This window comes from Gorilla gorilla, chromosome 11 (assembly GCF_029281585.2).
Source record: "Gorilla gorilla gorilla isolate KB3781 chromosome 11, NHGRI_mGorGor1-v2.1_pri, whole genome shotgun sequence".
Classification (NCBI taxonomy): domain Eukaryota; kingdom Metazoa; phylum Chordata; class Mammalia; order Primates; family Hominidae; genus Gorilla; species Gorilla gorilla.
This window is the reverse complement of record NC_073235.2, coordinates 104250778-104272334: the sequence shown is the minus strand read 5'-3', so window position 1 is coordinate 104272334 and position 21557 is coordinate 104250778. Positions and strand designations below refer to the sequence as shown.

The 21557-nt window shown below is 39.2% G+C and overlaps 1 protein-coding gene and 1 non-coding gene across 3 annotated transcripts in view; one reads left to right on the top strand and one right to left on the bottom strand.

Moving 5' to 3' along the window:
- MPP4 (MAGUK p55 scaffold protein 4) overlaps nucleotides 1–21503 on the top strand; it is a 49501-nt gene extending 27998 nt beyond the window's left edge. The window contains exons 12-20 of one of the 2 annotated variants that reach the window (XM_063695096.1): nucleotides 16–54; nucleotides 6070–6084; nucleotides 7895–7936; nucleotides 10019–10189; nucleotides 11474–11554; nucleotides 16229–16322; nucleotides 16707–16815; nucleotides 18549–18683; nucleotides 20977–21503. In XM_063695096.1, the coding sequence (XP_063551166.1) occupies nucleotides 16–54; nucleotides 6070–6084; nucleotides 7895–7936; nucleotides 10019–10189; nucleotides 11474–11554; nucleotides 16229–16322; nucleotides 16707–16815; nucleotides 18549–18683; nucleotides 20977–21168 (878 nt within the window). In that variant the 3' untranslated portion in view covers nucleotides 21169–21503. The remainder of the gene's footprint in view (nucleotides 1–15; nucleotides 55–6069; nucleotides 6085–7894; nucleotides 7937–10018; nucleotides 10190–11473; nucleotides 11555–16228; nucleotides 16323–16706; nucleotides 16816–18548; nucleotides 18684–20976) is intronic. The other variant, XM_063695095.1, reaches the window with a different exon arrangement.
- On the bottom strand, nucleotides 19555–19659 carry LOC115933818 (U6 spliceosomal RNA). Its single transcript, XR_004069671.1, has one exon. It is a non-coding gene; the product is annotated as a U6 spliceosomal RNA (small nuclear RNA).
- Nucleotides 21504–21557: the final 54 nt, after the last annotated feature.

Below are 21557 nucleotides of genomic sequence, written 5' to 3'. Positions count from 1 at the left end.
TATACTCTTTTATAGAAGATGACATGAAGATTGATGAGAAATGTGTGGAAGCAGGTAACATTTTCTCTTGATTGCTTTGCTGTTAGAAGAAATATGAAGCATGTCAATTATAGATTATCTGAAGCAGAGGTGTCCAAAGGGGCCATGGGCCTTTCCTCTAGGAGAAATGTGTAAAATGACCCTCCACCCCCATCTATCTTCTGTAGTTCTGGCACTTGGAAGGAGAAGCTGTGGTAATGTCTCCAGGTTCCCACTGATCTACTAGAAAATGTTCTAGAAAGCAGTGCTTTGTAAATGATCTCAGGAACACTTAGTAACACTCAGCATACCAGATGGTAGAACACTTGGAAACCTCTGCTCTTTGTGAAATACCATAAAATATTGCAGTATCAAATTTTTAAAGAGCAATATATATATTTTATTATTAAGTTTGATGCCATCTTCTGGTGGATTCTAGTATAGATAAATAGTAGTAGGTTCCAAAATGATGAGACATGCATGAAAGTTTTTTACATTTCTACTCTTTAATTTTTTTGTAAATTGGGAAAAGATTTTTCAAATTTAGTGGCAGAACTAAGATTGGCCTAATAACCACTAGGATTTTGTTAGGAGACAAGTTGGAGAACCTTAGTCTGACAGGTGAATCTGTCTTTGCTTTACAGGCTAGTCTAGTTTTTAGAAGTGAGAGAACAGTATAAAATTTTAAAACAGTGGGCATTTCAATGATTCACATATATTTTCCAGAGCAACAGCAAAATACTGCTGACATTATGTTTATTTTACCAAGTATATCTTTTTTTAAACTTGCAGTAATATTCATTTCCTTTCTACAATTTCCATTATATTTTTATTAGGTAACAATTCACATAGTTCAAAATTTAATAACTTCAAAGGTATATTCAGTAAGAAGTTCCTCTCTTTCCATGTTCTCCTACTCATTTTTCTTTCTTGGGGCAATAAATTTTAATAGTTTCTTCAGTATCACCCCAGACATAGTCTGTGCACATAAAAGCAATGATGTGGCCAGGCGTGGTGGCTCATGCCTGTAATCCCAGCACTTTGGGAGGCCGAGGTGGGCGGATCACGAGGTCAGCAGATCGAGACCATCCTGCCTAACACGGTGAAACCCTGTCTCTACTAAAAAAAAAAAATAGAAAAAAAATTAGCCAGGCGTGGTGGCGGGCGCCTGTAATCCCAGCTACTCAGGAGGCTGAGGCAGGAGAATGGCGTGAACCCGGGAGGCAGAGCTTGCAGTGAGCCAAGATTGTGCCACTGCACTCCAGCCTGGGCGACAGAGCGAGAGTCCGTCTCAAAAAAAAAAAAAAAAAAAAAAAAAAAGCAATGATGTATGTATTTCTCCTCCCCCCTTCATCACCCCCATCTTTTTTTCCAAATCCAAATGCACATACTCTTTGATAGCATGATATGCACACTGTTCTGTTCCCGGCTTTTCCAACTTAACATTCTGTATCTTGGAGGTGACTCTATCTTAGCACATAAAGAGCCTTGTTTTATTTTTTTAACGGCTTATTGGTTATTGTATACTTATACAATCACTTATTTGTAGGCATTGTGTTATGTCCATTTGTTTCTATTATAAACAGTGCTACAATGAATTGCTTTATAAGTATATCATTTTACATGCATGAGAATACCTTAGATGCAGCATTGCCTGATCCAAGGACGCAAGCATTGGTAATGTTGCCATGTATTTCAAATTACCCTCCATGTATGTTTCTTAATCCTTAATCTCTCTTTAAAATTTTAACAAGAGTTGTTTTAACTAATGAGGAAGTTGGTTTATCTCACATCCTTCTCAGCCACCTGATCAAGCCTACGTAATCAAGTCATTCATATGCGCACTCTCCTCGTCATCACCCCCGTTTGTGAGTCCCCAACTCTTCAGGCAGGGTGCACCCCTCCTACATCGGCAAGCCCTCTGCAGCAAAGCCGAGCAGTATCCAACAATCTCTAGGGATTTCCCTGACATTCCATTTTCCCCTTGCCTCTGAGCTGCTTTTTACATTTTATTTTATTCACCCTCTATTATTTTATTTATTTTAAGCTCCTGCTGCACCCCTGACTGTCATCATGGCTCAACTGCCGAATACCATGTCTTTCATGTAAAGCTGATATATGCCATAGAGACACCATCGATTTGACCTTGATTTAGGAAAAAAACTTTAAAAAGGTGGTGTATGGGCAGAAGTAGGGGCCAGAGAATTAGACTTAAAATATAGACTCAGTGTAGATGGTCATGTAACAACATTTTTGATTTTTGCCTCCATGGAAAATCATAGATGAAGAAACATTTGAATCTGGTAAGTAAAAAATGAGTATTTGGTACTGATTTTTAAATGTATATTCTAAATTTTGATGCAATTTATACACATATTTAGGATTATAATAATTGTTTAAATATATCAACAGTAAAAAAAATTAAAAAGTAACTGCATGTATCCCACATCACGTTGTCAACCTCAAATACACATTATAAAATTTATTTTTAATTTTAATTTTTAATTTTTTTGAGGCAAGGTCTCTCTGTCACTCAGGCTGGAGTGCAGTGGTGTGATCATGGCTCATTGCAGCCTCGAATTCCTGAGCTCAAGCGATCCTCCCACCTCAGCCTTCCAAATAGCTGGAACTACAGGCATATGCCATTACACCTGGCTAATTTATTTGTTTATTTTGAGACAAGGTCTCAGTCTGTTGCCCAAGCTGAGGTGCAAGTGGTATGATCATAGCTCACTGCAGCCTTGACTTCCTTGGCTCAGGTGATCCTCCCACTTTAGCCTCCCAAGTAGCTGGGACTACAGTCCCATGCCACCATGCGTGGCTAATTTTTCAATTTTTTGTAGATACAGGGTCTCACTGTGTTGCTCAGGCTTGTCTCCAACTCCAGGCCTCGAGTGGTTCTCCCACCTTGACCTCCCAAAGTGAGCCACCACACCTGGTCCCAGTAAAATATATTTTAAAAAATACAGCAACAGTGCAGTTGTGAGATGTAGATTTTACCTTAACCAGTACTTCTCACAGGGCTAGTACTGTCTCTGATGCAGCATTTTGGAACTTTTTGGGAGCATTTTTTTATTGTCACATTGATTGGGGATACTCCTGGCTTTTAACTAGTGTCTCTTGACCCACATATCTTCTGAATGTCCTGCTGGACAAAACTCGTTACAAATATAAAAAGGGTCATTTTTCAACAGACAAAAAGTTTTCATAAGATTTAGCATGAGAAGCACGGTGGTTTAGAAGACAGTCATTATGGAGAGAGACATTCAAACAGAATGCAGGCATTGCCTTGCAATTATTGAATGATTTATTCCACGTATCCGGTTTATTCGATATTGCTAGTAAATAAACTGGAAAGTATATCTATACTGAATTTTCTTTTTCTTTAATATATTATTTGTTATTATTGATGACATATGGTAAGTATCAAGTGTCTGTCCCTCAAAATAATGTTGACATCATTAAAAACAAAATAGGCCCCACAGAATTTTATTTTTAAACTGCAAACCTGCTGGGGCATGTTAATATGACTTATCCAATTCCAAGTATATTATTTTTCCTCATTTTCTCCCATTTCATTGGTCTCTAATTGCTTTGGCATATTATCTTTACCCCAATTAAGGCAATTTCCTTCTTTCTCTTACCACATACAAATAAATCTAGCCTTTTATTACTTACCAAAACACTTTTTATTCTAGTGTCCACCTGCTTCTTTTCTATTTTTCTGTACTTCATATAAGGAATATTTTCTGATTTTCTTACTTCTCTTGAATCCATGCTTCTTTGTTATAAGTAAATATTAATATAAGCATCTAGTAGTTTCTTAGGTCTTCCAAAGATGTTATGCCCAAGTATTTATATTTTGATATATACACTTTTTTTTTTTTTTGAGACAGAGTCTCACTCTGTCACCCAGGCTGGAGTGCAGTGGTGTGATCTGGGCTCACTGCAATCTCCATCCCCTAGGCTCAAGTGATTCTTGTGCCTCAGCCTCCTGAGTAGCTGGGATTACAGGTGTGCACCACAACACCCAGCTAATTTTTGTATTTTTAGTAGAGACGGGTTTCCATGTTGCTCAGGCTAGTCTCGAACTCCTGATCTCAAGTGATCCTTCTGCCTTGTATATATATACTTTTAAAATATATATATATTTTAAAATATAAATTACTTCTTTTAAAATGTTTTTTAATGTTACAGCTGGAGCATTGTATTGATTTTTAAAATTACATGTGTGGTAGATTATGCCATCTATTAATTTCCTTTCATAAAAGTAGAGAGATTGCTACAAATATTAGTTATTAAAAAAAGAAAGCATTGAGACAGATGAGTTGTGAGCCACTTTTCTAAATTATTTACATTTATGTTGTTTCAAAATTTCCTGTTTTCCATTAGAGGGTTGGCCTGTTAGAAATAATTTAATTGATTATTTATACTTGCCCAGTGTTTGGGATTGGCTTAGTTTTTAATTCCTCTAGCTTATTCTCATCCTTCTTTGTTCTGTCCCACTGGAAAACACTCCACATGTGAAGGCTGTGGTTGAGGCCGGGGAGTGTTTGCGGGTCTGTGGAAGGAGAGGCAGTGGGTGAGACCACCGACTCCAGCCAGATTGGCCAGTTTGAACCCTGGGTTCATTACTCACTAACTGTGGGTTCTCTGGCTCTTAACCTCTCTGCCCTTCAGGTTCCTCACCTCTAAAATGGGAACAATAATTTATATGAATAAAGTGCTTAGAACAGTGCCTGGTACACAGGAAGTGCTACACAAGTGTTAGCGGGCGTTATTATAGTGAAATCTTGTTCTTTGGGGAAGTCAGCAGCCAGTTCTTTGAGAAGAGCACTGCAGAGGGAGGTGCCTACTGTAAAACGCCCCTTGTGGACTCCTCTCAGCTGGAAAAGTGAGAACTCTCAAGCATCCATCCGTTCTGAACCCAGCTCTCTGAGGAGCTCAATTAAGGAACAATTAGCACCCAGCTGGCATATTTTCTAAGCATAGAACTCTTGGCATTCATTCCATGATGCTTAATTCTGTTACTTAGACTGCTTAGTGAGCAGTTAAGGTTCTTCAGTTTCAGTCTGTAGTCTGAATAAAGTATAGTATGACTTCCTTGAATTTCCCCAGGAGGTGACGAGGTGATTGTATAGTTTATTTAATCAGAAGCGTCATTAAAAAAAAAAAAAGGCTGGACATGGTGGCTCATGCCTCTAATCCCAGCACTTTGGGAGGCCGAGGCGGGCGGATCACTTGAGGTCAGGAGTTCGAGACCAGCCTGGCCAACATGATGAAACCCCGTCTCTACTAAAAATACAAAAATTAGCCAGGCGTGGTGGCTCATGCCTATAATCCCAGCTACTCAGGAGGTTGAGGCAAGAGAATTGCTTGAACTCGGGAGACAGAGATTGCAGTGAGCCAAGATAGCGCCATTGCACTGCAGCCTGGGTGACAGAGGAGACTGCATCTCAAAACAAACCAAAAAACAGAATATGGCTATTTTGTGATATCTAGAAAACAAAGAAAACAGTTTGCTTTGTATTTGGTTTCCTCTGTCTTCATGGGGCAGCTGGGGATGGAATTGTGTGAGACGCAGGAAGGGGAAGGAATGAGGACCCTCGCTCGGGCCAGAGGCTGTTGCAGCACCCAGCCTCAGCACCATTTCTACCACTTCCTCCCCTTCACAGAGCTGCTGCAATACTGCCTCAGGGAGACAGGAGAGAGAAGGTTCAAACCTGTTACTTTCCTTTAACTTCTCCCTTTGAAGCCCCATTTTGTGCCAACCAAGTAGAGTCTTCCTGGGTTAAAAAGCCTTCAGGGAGAGTCTTGATAGGCAACTTTCAGAAAAAGTTACTGTCCCAAGCAGCGGAGTCAGGGCAAACCAGTTTCTCAGTCCCAATCACGTGGTGATCATTTGCCTTGCCAGGCCTTACCCGAGTTACCTTTTGCTAGTGGTGACGTGCATGTCTTGCTTATGTCGTTTGCCTTGATTTGATGGCTAACATGATCTTCTTAAAGGCTTAACTTTTTCATGTCTGTTTCTGCACTTACCCAAATATCCAGAGGAACTTTCAGAAGGTAATTGTTTTTATTTCCTAGATATACCAAATAGAACTATGTTTAAGATCTTTCAGTGCCTCAAAAATGAATACTTGACCGGATAATGTTTAAGATGAAGATACGGTATGTGTTGTTTACGGTTTTCCCCTCATATTTACATTTTTTCCCGAGGAAACACACTTCCAAACTAAGTTTGTGAGGTTCTCCAAGGATATGACATTTTGTGGGTGAAATCAATGATTAAATATTCAGTTTCATAGACAACATTTAAAAGAACAATAAAAATAATTAAGCTTTATTAATGTATCCCCAAGAAAACATTTCCTTTTAAACTTATTGACATATCTAAGTGAGAAAATATACTTACTTACCAGAAGATGGAATTGATATTGGTGTGTTTTCTTTCTTTGTATTTTAAAACACTTAAAAAAAAAAGGTTAAGAAAAAAGGTTGCATGTGTCAGTTCATTCTATTAACAAATGCTCTTTATATTTTATATATATGTTTATATTTGAGACAAAGTCTCTCTCTGTTGCCCAGACTGGAGTGCAGTGGTATGATCTCAGCTTACTGCAACCTCCATCTCCCAAGTTCAAGTGATTCTCCTGCCTCAGCCTCCCGAGTAGCTGGGACTACAGGCAAAAGCCACCACGCCTGGCTAATTTTTTGTATTTTTAGTAAAGGCGGAGTTTCACCATGTTGGGCAGGCTGGTCTCGAACTCCTGACCTCAAGTGATCTGCCACCCTCGGCCTCCCAAAGTGCTAGGATTACAGGCGTGAGTCACTGCACCTGGCCATATATTATTTCAGTGATCAGAGCAGAGCTATATATTTGAGAAGGAACTTAAGTAAAAAGTAATTTGAAAATAATTTTCTTAATAACTTTTTTTCTGGAGTTTTTTCCTGAGATCTCAATGAAAGGAGAAACAGGAGTCTGAACTATCTCTAGATGCTTCAGAGGCAGTGGGCACAGTTTTCCTCATTTTGTCTCTCAGAGTCCTGGCCAGTCAGAAACATTTGGCAGCCACAGAGCAAATCTTATCTTATATAGAATGAACCCTTTTAAGAGGTAGAAAATAAAAACCCATATCTAGCAAAGAGATTAATTATAGGACTTGCAGAAAAAATAATTATAAACACAGTATGGTCAAGAACAAGGCCAGGCGTAAGCCCTGTAATCCCAGCAGTTTGGGAGGCTGAGGTGGGTGGATCACCTGAGGTCAGGAGTTCAAGACCAGCCTGACCAACATGGTGAAACTCCATCTCTACTAAAAATACAAAAATTAGCAGGGCATGGTGGCACGTGCCTGTAATCCCAGCAACTCGGGAGGCTGAGGCAGGAGAATCACTTGAACCTGGGAGGTGGAGGTTGCAGTGAGCCGAGATCGTGCCATTGCACTCCAGAGTGAGCAACAAGAGCAGGGGGGTGGGCAGTGAGGGAGATGAACAAAAAGCTACTTTAAGCTTATTTAAAGTTATATGATACTGAATCATAGTAAAAACATAAGAACTGGGTATGTATTTTTAAACATATCCTAAGGAAACTTGTCTTAAAAAATTAATAAACTGGTTTTGGCTTTAACCATACTAGACAGAATACATTCAGTGTAACGCTCAAATTCTGTGAAGTGCGTCTCTGTAGTTTGTTGTGTGTGAATAATTGGATGAAAAATGCTTAGAACATTCAGTGAGCCACTCAAGGATAAACTCAACTCTGTTGCCATCTACTAAGGTGGTCACTTGAAAAGCTGAAAATGATTTCATGAATTTATTCTGAATAAACTTCTCGCTCTCACATATTCTGCTCCATCTGTTCTTTGTGTTTCAGACAAGGAGGAGTTTGTTGGCTACGGTCAGAAGTTCTTTATAGGTAGGTGATAAATTAACAAGAGGTGGGTCTCTGTCACTTGTTAAATTATGTTTCCAAACCTGACACTGTTTTGAAAGTTTCTTTTGCTAATGAACATTTCCAGACCTGTTCCTCATTCTAGTTTCCTTTTCTTTCTGTCCTTTTTTCTTGTCAATATTCTGATCTATTAATTATTCATTGTTATTCATCTAATTTCCACTGGGTATCTATTAATTACTCATCAAACACAAATCTTTTTGTTTTCTTCCAGACTGTTTTGTAACCTATTTATCTTATGCTAAAGAGACAAAGTCTCTGACTTTTAAACTTACTTCTTATGGCCACATTTCTATCATCTGTCACCTGCGCAGAGCTTTGTGAAGGACCAGGTACCACTCATGTAAAACCGCTCTGGGCTTCCTTCTATAGGGAGGCAGGGGAAAACTAGCAGAGCCGCAGGGTCTAGAGGGTTGGTTCCCAAGCTGGATGCATTTTGGAATCATCAGGGGAGCGTGAAAAAAAAAAAAAACAAACAAGGGGCCACCTTTCTGTATTGCTTTCAGAATCATTCAGCCTAAAAGCTATTAGGTAGAGCTGAGCAGAGTAGGCAGCTACACAAAGGTGGAGAGTAAGGAGCATGAGCAGGGTGAAGAAGGCATCTGTGCAGGGGACAATGGTAGCCTGGTGCCAATTGTCAAAGGCAGAGTAAAATCAAGAGGGCAGCTGCCATCACTTGGCCTCTGATACCCAACAGGCTTTACAAAGATGCCCACCTCATCTAGCTTGGGCTCTGACACTTTGTGTGAGGCTATCAACACTGTCTGTCCCCTATCTTGCACACTTAAGTGCTCTTGACTGATACAATAAGCAAAAAAAAAAAAACAAGGGCCAGGGTTCTCACTGTTAGAGAAGGGAGTTATAAACATGGAAAGGGGAAGTCTAGAATGAATCCTGTAGTGTTGGATTGATATTGTATGTACTGGTGTGAACTCATGGTTTTCAATATATAGGCATACAAATATAGATCGAAATGTGCATGTGTATTTATATGTACACATAGAGTTGCTAACTCTGTCTACTGAGAGCACCTGGAAACAGCTCTGAAGATACCAGAAAGCCCTATGATTCGAAAGGCAGATTAAGCAGGAATCTAGGAGCTTAGAAATCATGACCCATGTGTCCAACTTTGCACTGATCACACAGTCCTAAGCAACCACCTAACCTGTCTGTATCTTAGTGAAACCACCTGAAAAATGGGAAAAATGAGGCTGCTCCACTCTTTCTACCCTGGCCCAAGCCACCCTCATCTCTCACCCAGACCACTGCAGTAGCTTCCTAACTGCTCTCTCCTGAGGCCACACTTGCTCTCCCTACGGTTTACACCAACCAGAGGAGTCTTTCAGAAACAGGAATCAAATCATGTCACTGCCAACAGCTTCCCATCACACTTCCACAACAATCCAACACTTTCAGAGGCCCTGTGTGACCTGGCTCCAGCCACTTCCCTGACCCTATTTCCATACTCCCTGTTGCTTACCGCCCTGCAGCTATACAGGCTTCCTTGCTGTTCCTCAAATGCTCCAACACAGTTCATTTCTCTGCACCACTGCACTTGCTGTTCCCTTGGCCTGGCTTGCCCGTCTCTGCAGAGGCTTCCTGATGTGGCTCCCTGCCTTCCTCCAGATGTCTGCTCAACGCCAACCTTTCAGAGATACTCCAAACTTACTGCCTATCTAAAAAAGCACCCCCATCACTCTCTATCTACCTCGTCTTCTTATGAGTACTTATTTTTTGTTGTTTTTTATGTTTGTCTCTCTTCTTCTACAAAATGTAGATTTCATGAGACAGTGGCTTTGGATTAGTTGAGCCATCTATCGCCAGCACCCAAGACAATGCCTGGCCCAGAGCAGGTGCTAGATGGGCTAGCACAGGGGGCATTTTCATATTTTTCCCTCATATTACTTCCCATCTTCTAACTTCAGACAGACCTGACTATATTAATGAACACTTTAGGATCATGGTTGCTACATATTTCATCAGATGTGAAGCTACAAGTGATCTCTCCTGCCTGGTTCTTATGTTCTGTGCACTTCCCCTCCCTAGCTGGCTTCCGCCGCAGCATGCGCCTTTGTCGCAGGAAGTCTCACCTCAGCCCGCTGCATGCCAGTGTGTGCTGCACCGGCAGCTGCTACGGTGTAGTGGGTGCCCCTTACGAGGAGGTGGTGAGGTACCAGCGACGCCCTTCAGACAAGTACCGCCTCATAGTGCTCATGGGTATGTCCCAGCATGCACTGTCTCTCCTCCTCCTTGAGAAGTCTTCCTTCTAGATTCAGGTGTCTTGCATTGGGAATAATGGTGAAAGTAGAACTCTTTATGGACCCCCATACAAATACCTTTTTTAAAAAACAAAGCCATTGTACATGTGTGTTTATAAGTAACATTTTATTGTATCAAGCTTTTTAAAAAATCTACAAGTGAATGTGTTATGACATGGTGTCCATGAACTATATAACCAGTATTACGATGTCGTTATGACTGAGATTTTTTTTTTTTTTGCCTGCTTAGAATTGTTCTGTAAACATAGATGAGTGTTTCCCCAGACAGATCATTAACCTGTATCCTGAAAATAAATTCTTAACGTCCATTTCCCTGAGAAATATGTTAAATTCTTAAAGTCCATTCCCCTAAGAAATTTGTAACTACTTCATTTAGAAAAGTATCTAACATCTTCTGGACTGTATCTTTGGTGCTTTATAAAGATCATGGCAAAGATAGTGCAGGAGTGACCTGCTTTTGTGACCATGACTTTTGCAAAGTTGGTCCCTGTAGCAGTAGCAACTTGTATCCTACTGCCTTCGTGTCTGCGTGTTTAGCTTCATGAGCAAGGCAGGTCCCTGTAGAGCAGAACGATGTGCCTTACAGCTGGGACCAGCAATATCATTTGCAGGCCCCATTGTAAAATGCAAATGCAAGGGCCCCTTGTTAAAAAATTATCAAAGATTTCAAGATGCAATAGTAGAGAATTCATCCAAGCACAGGATCCTTCTAAGCATGTGCCCTGTGTAACTGCACAGGTTCTATACCCATGAAGTCGGCCCTGCCTCCAGCCGGACATGGGGGTGCTGACTCGATATCTGTCCGGAATGTGCCCTTGAATTCTGTAAGTCACAGAACCTATAATTGTTGATGCTGGTTTCTGGCTGTCACTTGATAAAAACTTCATTTGAAGAAGAAAGGCAGAGCTCTCTGATTCTCTAAAATGAGACCAGCTAATTCTCATGGCATTCAACATTAGATGAAGTTTGCTGGGGGTCAGGTTCCTGTGATTCCTTACCTCATTCCTGAATGTTGAAACAATGTGGATTACTCCATGGGTCACTAGAAAAATTCCCAAGAGTTTTCTGGGGTTCTTCCAATTTATGAGAAAGGAAGTTACATAATTTCCCTAAAAATATTTGCTCTCAAGTTTCTTCAGTAGAAGGACTAAAATGATAATTCCATCGCATAATTATATTTATCCACATCTGATGATTTCTGTGTGTGACTTTTTGTGTTTAGGACCCTCTGGTGTTGGAGTAAATGAGCTCAGAAGACAACTTATTGAATTTAATCCCAGCCATTTTCAAAGTGCTGTGCCACGTATGTTTAGTTTTGCTTTCATAATGGTTTGTGTTTTGGTAAAACTTTCTTTGCTGATCTCATTTAACTATGTCATTCCATCTTTGTTGTAAAAGTATACAACACCAGGGATAGTTCTTAAGTATTTCTAACCATATTTATTTTAATAAGGAAAATTGACTTATTGGAATGTAGGCAGCTGGCTTTTAAAAGAGTTTTTTTCTTTTTTTAATTATTATTATATTTTAAGTTTTAGGGTACATGTGCACAACGTGCAGGTTTGTTACATATGTATACATATGCCATGTTGGTGTGCTGCACCGATTAACTTGTCATTTAGCATTAGGTATATCTCCTAACGCTATCCCTCCCCACTCCCCCTACCCCACAACAGTCTAAAATGGCTTTTTTCTATTTCTTAACAATTATAGGGATGGCCTTTCAGGCAAACTAATAGTTAGCAATAATAGTTAACATACACCCAGTGCTTACTATCTAAAAATTGATATATGCATATACAACTTTATATAAATTTATGAGTATGATTATAAAATACACAGCTTTTTTAAAAATGGTGTTTTCTGGCTGGGCACGGTGGCTCACTCCTGTAATCCCAGCATTTTGGGAGGCTGAAGTGGGTGGATCATCTGAGGTCAGGAGTTCAAGACCAGCTTGGCCAACATGGTGAAACCCTGTCTCTACTTAAAATACAAAAATTAGCCGGGTGTGGTGCTGCATGCCTGTAATCCCAGCTACTCAGGAGGCTGAGACAGATAATCACTTAATCCTGGGAGGCGGAGGTTGCAGTGAGCCGAGATTGCACCATTGCACTCCAGTCTGGGCGAGAAAGTGAGATTCCGACTCAAAAAAAAAAAAGTGTTTTCTTATTTCCTTTTACTCATAACTCCTTTATTTCTCCTAAGCTCCCCCTTTACTACTACCAGCTCCAAAGCAACTCCTAAAACGTAATCTTCCAGACTTTTCTCTATATAGAGTTGTGTGAGTTTTTTACCCATTTAGAGTTGTTATATGAAGTTTTTTTTTAAAGCTTTAAGACATTTGAGAGCTACAATTATAAAAATAGAAGGAATTATTTGTTTCATACTGAGACTCATCCTTCAAGAAAAACCTTTAAAATCACTCTAAGACAACCTGTTTTATTGTAAAAATAGAAAAGATCAAGACTTGAGATAGAATTCCTGATTTCAAGAAAACAGAAAGTTCATAATAATGCATGTTTATAATAATGTATAATAATGCATCGTTTCTAATATGTGTAAAAGAAAGTTAAAATTTTGACTGAGGCACTAAGATGCACATCTGTAAATGAGGAATGTGAAAACAAGTTAAACTCTTCACACACCTCGAGGGTATAAAAGGCTTGGGGAGGGAGATTCATGGGGCTTTTTGGGGAGGCTTTTATTGGAGAGAGCAGTGCTGGGTGTTCCCGACCCACTGAGTGTGGGAAGAGTGTGTGGGTGTGCTTGCTTCCCCCTCCCCTCAAGGCAAGACAGAGGAACCTAGGGGAACCACTTGGAGAGCTTTCTATGTGTCTTCTGCACTTCGGGGGACACAGAAGAATGGTGTCCGAATTACACCTGAAAAATCCAAAGGAGAAGAGCTTACAGGAAGTGGCCAATGGCTATAATTTGGGAAGTAGCTGTCCTTGTAGGGTCCATCACAGCTAGACTTGTGATGTTCCCCAAGGACCAGATCTGGGCAGGTAATGTGTAAGAAAGTCAGCCCAGGGTTATATGATTCCTGCCCAGGAGGAAGCCTGAGGAGAAAAAGGCCAAAAGTGGATTCCCAAATATATCAGGCTTTGGAAGGAATCACAGATGACGAATTGGAATAGGAATGGACTTGAGAGGCCTTGTGTTGGTGATAGGGTTTGCAAAATAACCCAATATATCATTTAGGGGAGAAAGAGCCGGATTTAAGGATCTGCCAAATCTAAAGAAAGCCAATAGCAGCCAGAATCAGTATTTGCCAAACCAGAACCTTCCTTCCTGCTTTCCTCTCCCTCCCTGCACTCTAGCCTTAGAGAGTTCTAAACCAGTGGAAGTGAGAGCTATCGGGGGCAGAGAGAAGCAGGAGCAGTAGAAATATGGTGAAAGGAAAGAGAAGTGACTCATACTCTTGTCTGGCTCTCGTCTGGCTTCTCTGAGCGCAGGCTTCCCTGGTGCAGCAAATTTGAGCCAGATGTGTGGAGAAGCAGCCTAAAATCTAAGTGAAGTTTATAATTTTGATGATTATGTGGGAATGGAATTTTAATTAGTCAGTTGAGACTGGATGATGAAAATGAAATTGTGGCATGAGTGATGATAGACTTTTAAAATTAAACCTGAGTGAAAGAGTCATGGAAACCGCTAGTGTTTTTTGTTTTGTTTTGTTTTAAGACGGAGTCTTGCTCTGTCGCCCAGGCTGGAGTGCAGTGGTGTGATCTTGGCTCACTGGAACCTCTGCCCCACGAGTTCAAGTGATTCTCCTGCCTCAGCCTCCCGAGTAGCTGAGATTACAGGCACCCACCACCATGCCCAGCTAATTTTTGTAGTTTCAGTAGAGATGGGGTTTCACCATGTTGGCCAGTCTGTTCTCCAACTCCTGAACTCAAGTGATCTGCCCACCTCAGCCTCCCAAAGTGCTGGAATTATAGGCATGAGCCACCACGCCTGGCCAGGAAACTGCTAGAATTTTGTGCAGGGGCTGGGGAAGATCTTGCCTCACAGAAGAGCTGTGGGAGACCAAGAAGTTGCTTTATTATCGCATCCCATAGGCTGTGCTTTCTGAAGTACTGCTTTCGTGTACAGGAATGGGCATTAATCTGAAAAGCAAAAACTACCAAAGAAATCAACATTTTCCTTTTCTTTCTTTTTTTTTTTTTCTGTTTGTTTGTTTTGTTTTGTTTGAGATGGAGTCTCACTGCATTGCCCAGGCTGGAGTGCCGTGGTGTGATCTCGGCTCACTACAACCTCACCTCCTGGCTTCAAGCAATTCTCCCGCCTCAGCCTCCTGAGTAGTTGGGATTACAGGTGTACGTCACCATGCCCAGCTAATTTTTGTATTTTTAGTAGAGATGGGGTTTCACCATGTTGGCCAGGCTGGTCTTGTACTCCTGACCCCAGGTGATCCACCCACCTCGGCCTCCCAAAGTGCTGGGATTACAGGTGTGAGCCACCGTGCCCGGCCAAAATCACCATTTTTCGATAGTCTGAATAAAAATAAAATGCCCACAGAATATAGAAGAATTTTAAGAATATCAACTTAGAATTTTAATCATTCAAAGTGAGAAAATACTGCTCATATTTTGCTTTTTAAATTGAAGTTTTAAGCTTAAAATGGATACCTCGAGTTATGCATCAATTCACAGACTTTAACCTACCATATAAATATTAGTCCAATGGAAGCAAAGGAGGAGTCATCTTGGGTTTAGATTGACATAATTCACTATCACCTGAGAGCTATAAGGTTTTACTAGAATTTTGTTTTAAGTAGGAAGCTATGGGAGATGTAATGTAACTGTAGGAACTCTAAGGATCTGATGAGAGGCTTGAATAAGGAAAAAACAAAAATGACCCCAAGATGACATTTGCTTTTAGACCCCCTTGAAGGTTGGTAACTCCTTTGATAATTTAAGGCCGGTTTCTATCTTCTACTTGATCATTTCCATATATTGATATCAGCAGATGTTGATCTATTTCATCCTTAAACTTTGTCAGATGCAAATACACAAATTCTGTATGAATAAGGGGAACTAATGGTAATATAGATTAAGGGGCTAGCTTTACAGTATATAGGATGCAGAGTTGAAACTGCCTTACTCATCTTTGTGTTTTCAGAACCTAACATGATACCTGGAACATAGTAGGCACTCAGTACACACTAGCTGAATAAATGAATGAGCAGACAACAAATAACTTTTAGATATTTGATGAACTCCTATATTCTATACAACCTGGCACTATTTAAGTTGAAGAGTCTGTAATCAAAGTGGCCATATCAATGAATCAGACTGAATCTAGACTCAGCTAATCTTTCCCTCCTAGAGATCCCTAAAACGAATCACCACTCGGTTGGGTATTAATGCATCTTGTCAAGATTGCAGAATGTCATGGGCTTTCACCATTTCAAATTTGAGAATCCATTGTTGTAAAAAACATTCATCTAGAGGAGTCAGAACACGTAGGTTCTAATTTCAACTTCGCTTTTCATCAGTCTTATGAATGTGAGCAAGTTTCTCCAAAAGCTTTACTTATGAGTAAAATATAGATATTAACAGTTTACCTAAGGTAACAGTGTGGAAGATGAAATGAGATCATGGGAAATGCACTATCCAAATGTAAGATATTATTGGTATTGCTACCTGGGAGCCTTCAGGCATCTAAAGGTTCACACATAATTCACTAGCACTTATTTTGAAGTAATAACAGGTGTTCCCTTAGGTCTTTCTTATGCTGGCTTAATACCTAGTGCATTCTTTTTCATACCATAAGCACTCAGTAAAGGTTTATAAACTAACTGATTTTGATATGAGAACTTATCACCAATTCAGGCTTCTTCTTTTTAGTTCTAGCATTTTATCTACTTGATTATATACTCATTTATTTATTTCGGTTAGATATCTTTATTCAAATGCATATTGGTAATCAAAGAATTTTGAAGACACTGAAACCTTTCATTCCCTTTTTTTGATAGACACTACTCGTACTAAAAAGAGTTATGAAATGAATGGGCGTGAGTATCACTATGTGTCCAAGGAAACATTTGAAAGCCTCATATATAGTCACAGGTAAAGTAGAGGTTCAGAAGCTGATTCTTGCCTCTTGTTGTTTTACATTCGAAATAGATTCCCTATTTTTATGTATTTTTCAAATCTGGGTAATTCCTTTTGTTTCTGAGGAGTTAAGCAAGAAATGTACATCAATATACAGCACACCAACTCACTGGGTTTGGAAAGGGAGCAGAATGGAGTTTGCAAACCTTGGAGAACTTGAGGAAATACATAAACTCTAGATATGCTCATTTTGTTCACCTCTTGAATATCTATTCATTCTTTCTGTGTTAATAAAGTCCACATATTTATATTCAACTCTAGTGCGGTTTATCCTCATATTACTACTAATAATATTTTCCTTGTAGAAAGTGTTCTGTTTTGTTTGGCCTGCTCTTGCAGGATGCTGGAGTATGGTGAGTACAAAGGCCACCTGTATGGCACTAGTGTGGATGCTGTTCAAACAGTCCTTGTCGAAGGAAAGATCTGTGTCATGGACTTAGAGCCTCAGGTGGGTCCATGGTGGAATATTTATGTCCCCAAACAATGAATGCGTATCATCCATTTTTTGTGCACATGCTGTAGGTTATAGTTGAGACATTTATTCTGTTAGCCTTTTAAGAATAAGGCCATTTCCTGTATCTAAGATCTTACTTAACGTGTCAATTGACAACATTTTACTTTTAGTTGGGAACGAAGTCTTGCTTGTCAGACAGAAAAGCAGAACTGATTGAGTGGTCACAAAGAGAAGCAAGAATCTTTCTTGCTTTAACCTTGATCACAAAGGCATCAAAGTAACTTCTTGTGGAGTGAATAAGATGTTGCTTTGTACAAGGAGGTGAGGTTTCTATGTTGTCATATCTGTGGCTACTTTCCTGAGACCACATGTAGAATGGAGCAGGGGTGAGCAAGTTAAGGTAAGATAAACAGCATGCAATCCGTAGGCCCAATTTTTATGAACTTTGTATTTTCTTCGTGTGTGTGTGTGTGTCTGTGTTTGTTTTGTTTTTTGAGACAAGGCCCTGCTCTGTCGTCCAGACTAGAGCGCAATGGCATGATCTCGGCTCACTGCAACCTCCGCTTCCCGGGTTCAAGCAATTCTCGTGCCTCAGCCTCCCGAGTAGCTAGGACTACAAGCACAAGCCACCATGCCTGGTTAATTTTTGTATTTTTAGTAGAGACAGGGTTTCGCCATGTTTGCCAGGCTGGTCTGGCAATGGAACTGCTGGGCTCAAGTGATCCACCTGCCTCAGCCTCCCAAAGTGCTGGGATTATAGGCATGAGCTACTGCGCCCAGCCATGTTTTCTTAGTCATTTAGAAATATACTTTGTGTGCTAGAGAATCAGAGGAAAACAGATGGTAGTAGTATCCAAGGTGAGATAATAGCAAGAGGAAAGGGAAGTGAAGGTGAAACAGAGCTGATCCACCTTGAGAGTCTGTCTTTGTCTTTGTCATATGAGATCATGTATAGAATCCTACTCTCAGTAAATGAGATTCTCTCATGTATAGACTCTTACTCAGCTAGTAAGATTTCAATTGCTAGTCATAGCTAATAAGAGTCAGGATTTGACCTTAATCTTGATTCTAAAACTCCATCTTCAAATTTTTAAAATGTTCATTTGTTTTTTAGAATTGAGGAGTTGAGGGTACATGAGACTATACTCTAAAAATAATTGCTAATTTTGGTCTTAGAAATTTTGAGAAGCTTCATGTTCACTCCAGAAAGCTAGGACTTCTGTTTTTAAATGTGCATTTAGATCAGGTGCAGTGGCTTATGCCTATAATCCCTTGGAAAGCCGAGATGGGAGGATTTCTTGAGGCCAGGTGTTTGAGACCAGTCTGGGCAACATAGTGAAACCCCATCTCTACTAAAAATACAAAAATTAGCTGGGTGTGGTGGCACACGCCTGTAATCCCAGCTACTAGAGAGGCTGAGGCACAAGAATTGCTTGAACTGGGAAGGCGGTAGTTGCAGTGAGCAGAGATCCCGCCCCTGAGCTCCAGCCTGGGCAACAGAATGAGACTCAAAAACAAAATAAAACAAAACAAAATAGCTGGGCATGGTGGCACATGCCTGTGGTCCCAGCTACTTGGGAGGCTGAGATGGGTGGATCATTTGAGCCTGGGAAGCTGAGGCTACAGTGAACTGCGATTGCACCACAGCACTCCAGCCTGGGTGACAGAGCAAGACCATGTCTCAAAACAAAACAAAAAATAAATGTGCATTTAAATTTTCTGTGTAGGATATTCAAGTGGTTCGAACCCATGAACTGAAGCCCTATGTCATATTTATAAAGCCATCGAATATGAGGTGTATGAAACAATCTCGGAAAAATGCCAAGATTATTACTGACTACTATGTGGACATGAAGTTCAAGGTAAGAGCAAGTCAAAAACTACTGTATTGCTTTCAGTGGCTTCTGCGTGGGAGAGATCTGGGTTGGGCTGGGCCAAGGATCTCTGATCTCATTGTCCTCCTCCTCCTTTTTGACCCCCTGCCCAAAAGGCCCTCAATAAAATGGTTTACTATGGTTTTATTTAAAAAAAAAAATTAAAACCGTATTGTTTCTACAGGATCTGTGTTAGAGAATGTAATTTTTGTTTCTAATGGATAATGCCCTTACGATTTATCCTTTTGGATGGATATCACTTACAGATATAAAGTTTAATAAATGTTATGATGCTACCCTTATTTTTTACTTTCTTATTTTTGGGTCTAGCTTAAAAAAAAATCCTTGAGCCATAGTTTGCACAGCCAAACAGAAATTGGGCATATATGAGCCTGATATTTGTATTTCAAACAGAATATCTTTTACTTAAAAGCTTACTTTAAAAATGCTCAGTGAGTATATCTCATCTGTAAAATGATGATGGTAATAATAGAGGGGGCAAGCCAAGTGAAATTAATCAGTGATCTCATCCTAGAACAGGTGATTTTTTTCCAGTTGCGTACATATATTTTACATTAAATACGCTTCAAATATTGTGAGTCATAACACACATTCAGTAAGGTGTACAGAGTGTACAGTTTAATGAATTTTTATGTGTGTATGCACCCAGATAACCATCACCCACATCAAGATATTACAGCCACTTGTGTGTGTGTGTATATGTGTGGTAAAAATACATAAAACTTACCATATTAACCGTTTTAAGTGTACAGTTCAGTGTTAGTATTTAGTGTTAAGTATATTCACATTGTTGTGAAACAGATCTCCAGAATTTATTTACCTGGCAAAATTGAAACTAAAAATATGAATGATTCACTAAATATTTGTATGTCATGCTTGTACAAGGGCCATGCTAATCTCTGCATTGTTTCAGTTTTAGTCTATGTGCTACCAAAGCAAGCACAGGTATCTTTAAATTATCCTTTCTCTTATTATTTTTATTTTCATATTTTTTTCAATGACTATGGAGGTCTGATTTTCCAGTTTGCCTTGTGAACAGTGGAGTCCATGAATGTATTTGCTGAGTCTTATGGGCATTTAAAATTGTTCTCATTTTTATGGCAGTCTAAACAAATTAACAAAATTGTTTCTGGATCATATGTATGGTCACTTTGTAAAGCCACAAGATTTTGGTGCCTGCATTTGTATTTGTGTTTCAGATTGTATTGGTGACAAGTTGTACTATTTTCATGAACTAATAAGAAAATAACAGCAATGAATTTAATGCATTAGTGCCAAGTGAATGCCAAATTACCTTCATTAAATGAACATTTCACAATAGTAGAAACATAATATAACTGGCTTATACCATCCTCATGTTGAAAGTGGCCATTTTGTATCTTTAATGTTATTCCTATCAGATTAATGTTTACTTGAAATTTATGTTTAAATTTTATTTAAACTGGTACATTTTCTTTGGTTTTATGTTGTATATGGTTAAAAAGTTTCAAGTGTTTAGGTAAGAGTAAGATAAGTTCACACGGGAAGTTGAGGGGAGTAATCTGTCTGCAAACTATTACTAAATTTTGCAAAACATGACGAGACATTAAGACTAAAGATTAAAACATAAGTTTTGTAGTTTAGAAGACATTTATTGGACTTCATTTTTTAAAATAAAAACTTCAGTCTTTTATTATTTAAAAAAAGTTCCAAATTAAAATTTCTTTATCTCAGTAATACATTTCTAAGAAATAAGGGATGACATACTGTGGATAGTGATATACTTTTCCCAGCTTTGCTTATGCTTCACATTAATTTAGAAGGATATGTTTATACCTGTTATAATAATTATATTTTCTCTACAAACGTTAGCTGGGCATGATGGCATGTGCCTATAGTCCCAGCTACTTGGGAGGCCTAGGTGGGAGGATCACTTGAGCCTGGGAGGCAGAGGCTGCAGTGAGCTGAGATGATCCTACTGCATGCCAGCCTGGGACAGAGTGGGACCCTGTCTAAAAAAAAAAAAAATTATTTTATCTATACTTAGCCACATTATTTCAATAACAGAGGGCAAAAAAAATACTATTTTCTAGTTTGCTAGTTTTGTAGAATTTTGAAAAAATATTTTTGAAACTTTATTAAAAATCATCTGTGCAAAATTTTCAGACCTTACTGTTTTTATACATAGTTTCACAACTGAATGTGACAGCATAACAAACTGTATTTTTTCCATTTGTCCAATTAAGTCTGTTTTATCCATATTTTTCCATTTCTCCTAAAGGATGAAGACCTACAAGAGATGGAAAATTTAGCCCAAAGAATGGAAACTCAGTTTGGCCAATTTTTTGATCATGTGATTGTGAATGACAGCTTGCACGATGCATGTGCCCAGTTGTTGTCTGCCATACAGAAGGCTCAGGAGGAGCCTCAGTGGGTACCAGCAACATGGATTTCCTCAGATACTGAGTCTTAATGAGACTTCTTGTTTAATGCTGGAGTTTTAACACTGTACCCTTGATACAGCGATCCATAGTTGCAATCTAAAACAACAGTATTTGACCCATTTTAATGTGTACAACTTTAAAAGTGCAGCAGTTTATTAATTAATCTTATTTGAAAAAATTTTTTATTGTATGGTTATGTAGTTACCTATTTTAACTTAATTTTTTTTTCCTTTACCTCATATGCAGCTGTGGTAGAAATATGAATAATGTTAAGTCACTGAGTATGAGAACCTTTCGCAGATTTCACATGATCTTTTTAAGATTTAAATAAAGAGCTTTCCTAAATAAAATAAGCAATATTTAACTTTAGAAACTGTACTCTATGAAACGTGTTTTATGAAAACATCTTTTACAAAAA